At 38.4% G+C, this 12,187-nt stretch overlaps 1 protein-coding gene across 2 annotated transcripts; it reads right to left on the bottom strand.

Annotated features, from left to right (window-relative positions):
• Positions 1–7: 7 nt before the first annotated feature.
• Positions 8–2,474, bottom strand: LOC121184060 (alveolar macrophage chemotactic factor-like). 2 transcript variants are annotated; one of them, XM_041041431.1, is made up of 5 exons: positions 2,338–2,474; positions 1,781–1,898; positions 1,063–1,143; positions 628–687; positions 8–470 (listed from the first exon to the last, which is right to left on the bottom strand). In XM_041041431.1, exons 1-4 carry the CDS (start codon positions 2,402–2,404, stop codon positions 630–632), a joined length of 324 nt encoding a protein of 107 aa, XP_040897365.1. In that variant the 5' UTR covers positions 2,405–2,474; the 3' UTR covers positions 8–470; positions 628–629. The 2 variants fall into 2 exon arrangements, with proteins under 2 accessions (XP_040897365.1, XP_040897364.1); XM_041041430.1 differs by lacking the exon at positions 628–687.
• Positions 2,475–12,187: the final 9,713 nt, after the last annotated feature.

The raw sequence follows: 12,187 nt of genomic DNA, 5'->3' as shown, positions 1-12,187 counted from the left end.
AAGAGTCTTTTGGTCTGTGCTTTATTTCTTTATTTAAAAAAAAAAAACAACAACACAAGCACGTCACAGATACAACAGCACCAACCAAATGTAATCAGCACACCAGACTGGTCTCTGTCGCCAAATGTAACAGAAAGAATCATGAAGAACTTTGCTAATTAATCGCCAACATTACACACATTTTTTTTGCTTGCTTAATGAGCTCCACAATAACATCATACACTTAAATGATAAAGTAGCACAGAGTATTATTAAGAGTCAGTGCTTCAAGCGTATAAGGAAGCACTGAAGGTGAATCTGAATTACAAAAAGGCCAAAAGGCCCAAAGGCTTTAAAAAGGGAGGTTGGACAGTGGCTCAGCCCTTTTATAGCCAGTTCACAGCTTGATAAATGTTACCACAAAATGTGATCAGGCATCAAGGGTGGAACCTGGGGTTGGCTGAGTAGCTGCGTTGGAGGCCTCTTTAGTCCTGTAATTGAAAACAAAGGAAACCAATGAGAAGAAGAAGAGAAGAAAGCAAGAACAGATACAGGAGCTGAGTGTTGTGTGGTGATCAGGGATGAAATGATGACCGAGTGGAAAATATATAGCATTATAAGCTTCTAGTGAAGTGCAAATTTTATTACCGTTATCTCAATAACTGACGGTGAACACAAGAGCGAGCTCTTCCACTGACACAGCCCACCCTTTGGACAAAACAACATACCAGTCAATACATACTGGCGTGGCAGAGGGCGGGGAAAATAATAGCTTTGTTTGTTTTCAGTGGCACAGAAGACGTCAACAGAGCTCAACTGTACATGTTCTGATTTAAACTCCAAATTCCAAAAATGTTCTCCCAGCTCACAGTGAGATGGAGGGGAATTTGGTGCCACTACTGGTTACTGTGACAAAAAAAGTGTGGGCAAATGTTTCAAAAGTGCGGAAACCAAAAGGCAGAAACACAAAAAAACGGAATGACTACATCTCCGTGACCACCACCACCACACTTCAGGCTGCAGCTAACGATTATTTTCATGTACAAGAACACAATCACTGATAAGACCAAGGTAAGTCCTTACTTTTCCAAAGTGCTGAAAAAGTCCTTGAACCATTTCGCTGCTGGATCGACACAAACTTTGCGGCCGTTCCTCGTGGTGACTCTGTGGAGAAAGAGACGGAGGGTGGAGAAATTCTGACATGACACACGATAATAAAGCTCAGTCAGTAGACGTGTATTTGATGAAGCAGATGAAGACTTTTTTCACATTTTTTCCCCCATTTTGTGCAACTTTGTATTTTCGCTCCACCACTTTCACTATTACTCGGAGTGCACATGCACCTATAATTAACCAGGATGTGTGTGTGCGCTACTGGGACGCTACTAAGCTGCATCACTGCTCTGACGTGAAACCAGAGCAGAGGTGTTTCCTCAAACACTGTACTTAAAGGAACAGTGCAATGTTTTGAAAATGTGTTTATCTGCTTTCTTGCTATGCTAAGCTAATCAACTCCTAGCTCCAGGTCCTTACTCAATGGACTTAAAGGACATGAAAACTGAATCAAATCCAAGAAGGGGAATAAGTTTAATTCCAACAACTACTGTTTACACATCTTCCACCAATGCAGCAGTGCGGTTAGCTTAAATACAGTTCTGCTGTGCATGTGTTAGAGATGCCCCTCTTTAATTTTTACCACTGCCTGTGAGAGACTGTGCACAACCACGCTGCTTATAAATTAATCACGTGACACAGAATAGGACCTTCAAGGACCTAAAAATCAATTCAATCGACTACTCACATGATTTCAATATGGCGGCATTGTCCTGAAACAGCGTTCACCACAACTGTCTCGATGTTCGAACGACGGATGGGAACGGTGGTCGTCCGTAAGCAGATGCATCCACGCCTGGAAGAGGCTGTGAGAAATGTGTATTTAAAAAGAAGTTTAATTATCATTTCAGTCTGCTGTCACCAAAAAGTTTTAAATATAAAATATCAAAACAGGTCCAATAAAACAAGATAAAAGAATTTAAAGTTAAAATGTGAAATAGGAACACAAATATAAATATTACAGATTTTTTAAATTGCCTGCTGAGTTCAAGATATCAAAATGGATAAAATCCAAAAAATGAATAAAGACAACGTACTGTCCAGATTGAAGATCAGTAAAATATCACACATATGCAGATGACACTTTATTGTTCTTTTAACTTTAGTTGCACAAATTATAAAAATATTGAACTCAGGATAAAAACAAGTCCTTTAGACTGAACAATTAAGAAACAAGTGCTGATAAAAATAATAATAATAATAATAAATTAAATGTAATTTGAATGTAAAAGAAAAATCTCTTACCATGCAGAGTCGTGATGCAGCAGCAGAGAGTCAGAGCAGCCAGGAGGAGCAGTGGTTTAGGCATCATCTTGGTGGTTGTTTTGATCTTTCAATGAGGATGTGAGAGTGATGTGAGAGTGAATGGAGTAGAGTCTGGGTTTATAAAGTGGCAAATAAGGAAGTATGGTAGGAAAAAGTCTGCATTTTCCTGTTTTCACACAACAGAATGTAAAGCTGTGGCACATTGTGGTGGAGGGTGGAGGGTGGAGGATGGGTGGGCGGGGGTTTGCTGAATGAGCTAAATTTGGTTTTCCCTCAGAGGGTCTATTTTTACTTTTCTATCAACCAGGCTTTGTCTTTACCGCAAATAAAATAAGTACTCGATTATTTTACATGCGCTCACTATTTGGTCTGCTCAGTTTTTGGATTTTAATGCCACAGTGGCACCATGTGGGATGGACGGTATGGTAGTTGCAAGTATTCCTACCATCAAACAAGAGTAATTTTCCCAACGAGTGCAAATGACTTACGGTAATATGAAAGACAGAAAGAAAGAAAATTAAAATCCTATTACACATTATCACTTGAACACTGATGTAATAATATATTCACAATCTGAGAATGTTAGGTTTTGTGGAACATAAATGTGGCATCAGCTACAGTATCAGCAGAGTTGTCCACAGATGCAGAAAGTGCCCCCCCGGGGCAGTTTGCCTCCAGCTATTAAGTTTACTTCGTCTAGACAAAGCATCAACTCATGACGGGAGACTATTACTACTGTTGGCAACTCCAAAGAAAGTTTAGAGAAGTTAGAATAAGCATAATTGCAATAATGTGGGTTCAACCTGGCCACAATCAGGAACAGAAAATACATGGCAAGACACTGGAGAGTACCAAGAAACAAACTTCAGCAGTGCTGCACTTCTGTATTTGCCTTGGAGGTCCCTGACTGATAACCACATCCTTTCTGGTAAGCAATTAATTGAGGGGACTGTTATCCCCCCAAAATTAGACTTAGTTCTCGTTTATGAAAATAAGATGTATATTCCGAGATTAGATTTAGATGAGCTCAGTCATGTACAGTAAATGCTGAACTCTGACTGGGGGACCCCCTGAACCATGAGATAGTTTTGGTGGGTCAAAATAGGACACTGAAAGTTTAAGCTTGAGTTAAAAATTAAAGATCCCATTAAATAATTTTATTTCCATTTAAATAAAGTCTTAAATATGGGTGCTCTGGGGGTCCATGGATATACTGTTTCAGTGAGAATAACTGACAGTAGGGGCCGACAAGGAAGGAGAGAGGAACCCAATCCAGCGCAGGCAATGAAAAACAAAGGCAAAATGAATTAATATTAATTTCAGGGAGCAAATTAAGTCATTCAAGAGCATTTAAAAATATTAAAAATTACTAATTTGAGGGAATTGTTTCACAAAACATTTACATGCTCCTTTGGATCATCATCTGCCAACTTGTTGCAGCTATTAGTTGCTAGCTAGGACTAGCACAAGCACTGGTTTGGCTGCCACTGTGGTGGAACACTGGCTATCAGTGCAAACGCAGTAAAATAAATATTCAAATAAAAGCATTTTGGTTCAGGTTTCAGTTAAAGTTAAGGATCAGGGAGTTTAGTTAGCCATGTGTCAGCTATATCACACGAGCTATTATTGAGCATTATTTCGGGAACTGAACCTCAGTCAGCACTGTCAAGTTTGAGTTTATCAATCACTCCTCCCATCCTCTGTACTGCAACTACTACTCTTTCAGCTGCCTGTTTTCTCAAGAAAAACATGATGCACCACCCAATATCGTATAACAACACAAACTGGTTTGCATCTCTGGTCATATTCAGCATTTTTCATTTCCCATTTTTTCTTTTGTCAAGAATTCAATGGTTCAGAATCAGTGCTGAGGACACATTCAATTACAACTAGTTAAGCTGAGGACAAAAACAGTGTTAGCATCATTTCTGATTGGCTGTGCTAACATCCAGAAGACTGTTCTGGAGGCCAACAAATAAATCAGAAATTAAAGCTCACTTTTGGCTGCATGTGAGTGAATAAAAAGGACGATGTGGATTTTTTTTCCCCCGTGTCTCTTAAAATTTTTTATACGCAATAGCGATCTGACAGTAGCTCAAAAGGAAAGGAACAAAAAGCAAGAAAGAGAAGGGCAAAATATTACTGTGATAATTAAATAATGATTTCCTGAGTCTCTCACAGAATTCCACAGAAACACCATTTCATAATAAACAGGAAACTTTCGGTCAAAGTCTTAATGTGTAAAATCTGATAAAGACGTGAAACAAGTCATTCCGAAACTGATGCGACACAACAAAAACAAGAAAGAGCAGAATAAGATACAAATCTATATCTTATTGCAGTGTGTAAAACTCTTTTCCAAGAAAATGTAAAAATAGTATATTTATCATTATAGTAAATACAACAGTCTGAGAAATTAAGACAATCTAAAAACTCTGTTGCTGGGGAAGCACTGGTCAGCGCATCACTGATTATTACCAAGGAAACAGTGGTTAGCAGCTGTCACTGTTTGTTTCCATGGAAACACTGGTCAGCAGGTGTCACTGACCAATACCAAGAAAACACTGTTCACCAGGTATCACAGACTGTTACCTTGTCATGGAAACGGCTACCCTGGCTATAGGATGGCTGACTTTAAGTCCGTCCTTATTTTTGTGAATTGATCTAATCTGCATTAGAGTAACTGATTATTCTCAGCAGCTTTTTATCCTCAAACCCCACAGTCATTTTCCCATGAATGGGACAGTGGTCTCAGACTTTTGGAGCCCGCTGTATTTCCTATCGTACAGCATGTCAGACTGACAGTTGCTTTACACGAGCAATACGAGGGAGGTTGTCCAGTTTTTAAATTCTCAATACTTGCTTGCAATCAGATACTCTAACATCCAATGGTAAAATTCAGAACATAGCAGTTCATGGATTAAGAATCAAATGATGAAAATCAACGATAGACAACACACAAACTATGACCCAGTGAAGCCAGAGCAGTACTTCTGGGGCTTAGCAGGCTCAGAGAAGGATTTTATATTTTATCTGCTTTTACACTGAAAGGGTAAAGTCTGTGCAACACCTCCACATCTACCACTAATCAATGAGGCAGCGGTCATTTCCGAGATCACTTCACCAAGTTCTTAGATAGATGCCTTTATTGTCATTGTATTCAAGGCACAACGAACTTGCAGGTGCTCATTCACAATGTAAAAGAACATACATACACTCACACACACACTACACTCATAGAGAACAATCTGGAAAAACCTGAAGTGCAGAAAATCCAATGAGATTAAAGAAAGGGCCATGAATAATAATGAATGAATGAAGATAATAATAACAGACTGCCTCACACACAGATAAAAATCAATAAATAATGACCTAACAACAGTTTAAAATGTCTTTGTAAAACCGGTCAGGATCCCTGGACTGAGTCACCTTTGACCTCAAGCCAAATCTTGTAAAAATAAACAGAAACAGACTTTATTTCACTTCTCCACATTCTCAAGGTAAAACAAAACTTTAAGGATATCTACAGAGTCTGCTTTGCTGCGGAAGCAAAAGTAGAGCAAAAAGCTGCAGCAGAGAAACGGTCCAATGCAGATACTTCCTCCTGACAGCCCCTAACAAATCAAACCACAATGGCCTTCTATGATTAGCATGTTTAGGGTACTATACCAGCATCTTAAAGTGAAATACATCTGTCTGCCAACAAAGGAAACCACTGCATTTCAATTTCCCGACTTTCAGTGTTAGAATAGAGGTCAGACCACCCACGGAGATACTGCTGAGTAAAGAAAACACAGGAAACCTGATGCTTGGTTCAGCAAGTATTGAAGGTTCATTTGGTTTTGTTCGCTATAGTTCAGAGCTAACTGATTAGCAGCTAAAAGAGCAAAGGGGTAGTTCTCTAAAAAAAAAAAAAAAAATATATATGAATTTTCTCTTCCCCATGTTTCCAGTCAGATGAAGCTGTAAGGTGTGTGCTTTCCAAACTGACCGATACGTTCCATTAACTCGGAATATTTCATGTAAACACATTTTCACATTGTCATTAAGGGTTACTGGCAAATTTATCCACTGACAATTAAATCTACGACACAAAGTGTGCAAACAGTTGAGAGGGTCTCAAACTTTCTGAAGCCACTACACAGATTTTGAACTGCAGTAACTGGAAGCCAGAGAAAGACAAATCCTGCCAAGGATTAGGGTCAGGGTTGGATTCTCAGGGTGGGGTCATCCACACAGAGCCCTCCAAATTTATGAATCTGTGACAATCAGTATTTTTACTTAAACAAAGGGGTGAAAAAATGGCTGTTACTCTGTGATATTGCACAGCTTTGGTTTTATGACTCATTTCCTGTCTGGTTCAGTGCAGCCACTCATCAACCTCACTTTCAGTTACTGTTTCCAGCAAACTTTGACCTGAGCAGCGGGCACATTTGTGGGCACCGCTAATCACCACTGACGATGGTGAAAAACACAAAGTGATTTGTGTTTTTGAATTTCCAGATCTGTATCTGGATGTTCACTTAGCTAACGTTCTCCTCTCGCTCACCTCCTCCAGTGTCCAGTGGGCAGCCCAGGACAGAGCTGTCCCGGGCCATGCTGCCCGCTCCCCGGCAGACCACGGCATAACGGACAGAGGAGGCTACCACAGAGTCATAAACTTGTAAACGTGACATCAGCATTGAAGCTAAGGTGGTGCCATTAATTATGGAGCCACTCCAAGTGTCAGAGAGGTAAATACTGCACCAACAAACGAGGAACCCAAGACCCTGTTTTTTCTGCTGTAAGTTGAGGTCACCTTGTTGCTTAGCCAACGCTAAACAACATTTCCCAGATCTACAGGTAGTAACAAGAATTATAGCAGTCCACCTCCGAAGACAGTGAAGAAGACTGCGGCTAGAACACACAAAATGCGTTCTAGGTAAGTACTAAACGTAAATTTAACTTTCATTTGTTTACAAGAAAACTCCACAAGACTCCTTTAACTTATTTTTCCTCTTTTTTCTCAAGAGAACAGTCCAGAACTTTTATCATGGAAAAGGAAACAAACAAACAAAAAAAAAAAAAAAACCAGAACATTTTTAAAGTTTATATGCTGGATATCTTCTTTTCTGTTATCTAAAGTTAATTACACAAAATTAATTGATTTCAGAAACTTAATACATGTTATACACCACAACACTAATACTGATATTCTGATAAAATATCTCCCCCACATGCCCACACTTCCCTGGTTCTTCCATTCTCTGCTCTTCCATTGTTAACGAACTTTAAATTTTCTGCAGATCGATGCTGACTAAGTGCTTCACTGCATGAAAAATGTTCCATGTTCAACAGTCAAGTCTTACACTTTTTTTTTTTTAGTTGCCACTTGGAAACAAATGAATCTCCTCGTTTGCTTCTTCCTCTGAGGAAACATTCCACCCCACGCTGAGGTGCTCACACATCTCGTTTCACTGTAAATCTGCCGGTTACCGTTTCTCGCTGGTGTAAACAAGTGGGATTTTTGACTCACAAGATACAGCAAAGCTGCTATGTCACAGATAGATAGATGGATAACAGCTATCGAAATTGAGATCATAAAGATATAGAAGATATCTTCATTATTTGAAGGTGTCAACCACAATTGTGCTGTGCATCAGCAGATTGACAAATGGTGTGAAACACAGAATTTCATCTTGTCGAGGCCAAAACAAAAGCAAAACTTTCTTTTCTGACTGATATGCCAGGCAGCCCACGACACTGTGCCCAACATGGTTTACAAAGATTTTGTGCTGGAGTGGCAGGAAGGAACTTTATTAGGTGGCAGTATGTGTTTTCAGCTTGCTGCACTGCCCTTAAGTGACTAAGGATACATTTTAATACTAAAACAATTGTCTTATTGTTTAATGTATTCCACATCAGATGGCGCTCCTGAAACTCACATGGTGAACATGCTTCAGTTTTGGTTTTTTTTGTTTTTTTAAACATCTTTAACACCAAGAAAACTTTAGACTCATTTGGATGAACTTTCTTCTCTCTTACCTCCTGCCTCCATCCCTGATTCTGCAGACTCCAGATGCCCTTGTTGAGGATTTACTTTTCACTTCCATCGTGGTCTGTTGCTCAGCATCCATTTCTGGTTATGATGGCCTCCTTAACAGACAGACAAACTATTATATACATATAAACAATACCCGTAGCATTTTCATTAACCTTTACGGATCTCTGCTCAGGTTAAAGTCAATTTTTCATGGTTGACTTCTTCACCTGTTACAGAGTGAACATCTAGACAACATTGGACAAGGTCCAGATCAAAAACTACAACACTTAGACTTCTCAAATCTGTACTAGTTTATCCCAGACAAGCCAAAGATTCTTCGAAAGACTTTAAATTTGTGAAAGCTTTATTCCAAACACCACAGCTAAGGACTCTTTAAAGCCCAGTTTAAAGAACCTCTCTGGGACAGTCTAATCTAGATATATCTTAGTGTAATGGTTCTGGACCTGGTCCAGTGTGGTCTGGGTGTTCAAAAAGCAGTGAAATCTCCACTTTTGCATTTTCACAAATAGAATAGAGGTTTCACAAATCTGAAACCGTGTCTTAAAGAGTCTTTAGCCTTTCTGGGACAATCTAGTCCAGATAAGTGTAGTAGTTATTGATCTGAACCTGCTCCATGTGACCTAGATGCATTTTCACCAATACAAATTAAGTTTCACATTTAAGAAACTGTGTTTCTTGCTTTCGTTAAGAAACTGAAGTTTTCACAAATGTGAAAGCGGGTTTCAAACTGTTTTAAGGTGTCTAATGTCAACAACAGCAACAGGTGTAAAAACCAAACGCACCCTCCGACTCAGGAACTAGCTTCGGCGTATTTAGAGGCAGTTCGTAAATACACATTTCAGTAGTTTCTGAAAAGAAAACACATCAATATCACCAATAACTATCGATTAAACCCAACACTGACAGATAGCAGTTACCTGGCTAAAACAGCCAGGTGCTCGTAAATTAGTTTAAGGTGTGCTACCAGTTGTTCTACCAATGCTAGCTTGAATTAGCATGAACAACGACCGGATAAATCTCTAGACATCACGTTACATCCAATTAACACCGTTACAAACCAAACTGTAACAGAATGCACGTTAATAACCACAGACACATCAAACATAAAGAGGAGAAAACTCACATTTTCACTCACGTCTGCACAGTCACCGCCGCGCTCGTCAAAAAAAAAAAACAAAAACAAAAACGTGACTATCTTACGTAACTGTCATGGCCACTGACTACGCACAGGTATGTCCTTAATGCTGAGAGTTTACACCTGGGTCTAATCAGGTAATGAAGTGAAAACACCTGTGTGGACGAATACAAATGATCTTACAAGTTTGTGGTTTGAACTCCTGACTTATTTAGAGGAAAAAGCCCCTGACTAAACTCTTTCCTGGTGACGTGCATCAATGAGTTTCCCTTTAATGACCTGAGTTTAAAAAAGGACAAATATTTCTTTTTTTAATGAACTGTGATTAGACTTTAAGACTTCGTACATAGCCAAAACCTCCTCCAAAAACTAATCAGGTAGTTTAGGTTTAGTTGATTACTTTAGTTGCTTTCCAAATTTACATTGATAATGCAAAATAGGCTGTAATCAGCAAATAAATGATCATGTTATTTTAGGTTAAGATGAGACTTTATTGATCCCCAGGGGAAAAATCACACGCCATCCAGCACTAAATAGAATAATTAAAAAAAAAAAAAAAAATCTCTCAAGCTGCAACATTCAATAACTACAATTCAAAAATATAATAGACATTATTCTTAAATGGGCCATTATACACAGTGAGTGCATTTAGTACTTGCTAATACATCTGTATTTTTACTTAAGTAAACTTGTGAACGCAGAACTTACTTGTAACAGAGTATTTCTAAGCTAAGCTGAAAGACCTGAGCTCCATCTGGTCTTATCCAATAATGTTGTGTAGAGCGCCCTCTACTGTTGAAGGCAGAGAGTTACAGATATCTCAAGCAAGATGATGTGAGGGATGCATTTTACACAAACTCTGGACTGAACCATGTAACTGTAGATCTGAGCAGTGAAAACGAGCTGAGCCTCGAGCTACAGCAGCAAAGTGACGCTCACACACTTTTGCATCATCTCATAAAGTCATATATAATACATTTATCAAACAGGCTGAAACTCCCCCTCAGAATCTCATCTACCCGCCAAACATCTGACACCAACTAACTAAATTTCACATTTCATGTACACTCTAACTATTCAATCAAACCTTCTGTAAACGTTTATGTTTCTAGATCTCACATCCTCAGTAGGTGGAAGTGGATTTTTTATTTATTTATTTATTTTTGGTCCTGCAGGACTTTTCCTCATTCTGCATTACACCTGCATAACTGCTGCAAGAGTCCTTCAGATCTGAAACATATTCTGAGGAAACTTTTTAAAAGCTATTTAGTGTTAAAAATATCAGAATCTCCTTTTTTAAAAAAACATAATATGCATAGTATGTGTATAACTGTAGAATATAAACTCCTCATGTCACTAAACCCCTCGAATTCTCAGAAATATTGTAGAGACTTCAATGGTAGTAACAGTACAAGAGCACAAACCTACACATACATGTTGGCAGCGCATGTATGTTGCTGTCATTTACTGTATTTAATATCCCTGTCATAAGGAATATTAAATAAATTCAATCTTATCCTGTGGGCTATGTGATAAGAGACATTTAAATCATGTCACAATGACACTAATGATTAAAAACACAACACAGAATCAAACTCAGATGAGCTTTTTATTGTTTAGAAGTCATTTCTGCAGAAAAAGACTGTAGTAACTACGTGGCGACTGGAAGAACAGTTCCAACTCAATTCTCTAATAAATTTAGATTATACTAGCTTTGTTACAATAGAAGAATTTGTTAGAAATACTATTAGAAAAAAAGCTCCAGGAGGTGAGTTGTGTGCATAGCTTATAACAAACCTCCAGACAAAAAAATAAAATAAAATAAAAAGAATAAGGAACAAAAATATATAAATAAATGCTTTAAAAGAAAACTAAAGGCTGTGGTGACGTAAACCAAAAGTCAGACTATATGATCAGTGGTTTTATCCCCCAAATGTGAGAATAACTAACAATGTGATTAATAAACACACAGCTGCAAAAATACAAACAAGGTAAAGACAAGTGACAAGTTCAAACAGCATAGTGTGATAAAGATGTGAATGAGAAGAAGGAAAACTGACGTTTCACTAGAAAAATAATATCCACACTGATAAAGAACAGAGTCTTAAAAGTAGATCATTGTTAAAAAGGGAAAATATTCTGCCAAAGGATCATCCTCACTTTTTTTCTGATGATGCCTGGAGCGATTAGTCGATGGCTGCTCGAGAGAAAATCAACCACCAGTTATTTTCATGACTGATTTATCAGGTATTTGCTTGTTTCAGGTTTTCCAATGTGAGGATTTGCTGCTTTTCTCTGTTTTATAGGACTCTAAAGTTTCAGTTCTCAGCCACCGGTCGGACAAAACATGCACCATGTTATCTAACTTCATTCAAGAGATTTGTGAGATGTGAGATTTTTCTTTTCACCTTTTTATACAAACAGAAAAACTAGATTTTAAGACTCTGTATGAGATAAAAGTCACTGTTTTGCTCAAACTTCAAACAGAAAAAAGCTGCTTCTAAAGCTAACATTAATAAAAAGCATCAACCAGCCAGCTGGTTGCTGACATGACAATTCTCCCTCTGTGTTTGAAACTGTCAGCGTGACAGAAACTCGTTCTTTGTCCGCCTCCTTGGTGTTTGTTCTTCTGAAGATGACTGTAAACAAAT

This window comes from Toxotes jaculatrix, chromosome 7 (assembly GCF_017976425.1).
Source record: "Toxotes jaculatrix isolate fToxJac2 chromosome 7, fToxJac2.pri, whole genome shotgun sequence".
In the NCBI taxonomy this organism is placed as follows: Eukaryota; Metazoa; Chordata; class Actinopteri; family Toxotidae; genus Toxotes; species Toxotes jaculatrix.
This window is presented reverse-complemented; position numbering and strand designations above follow the sequence as displayed.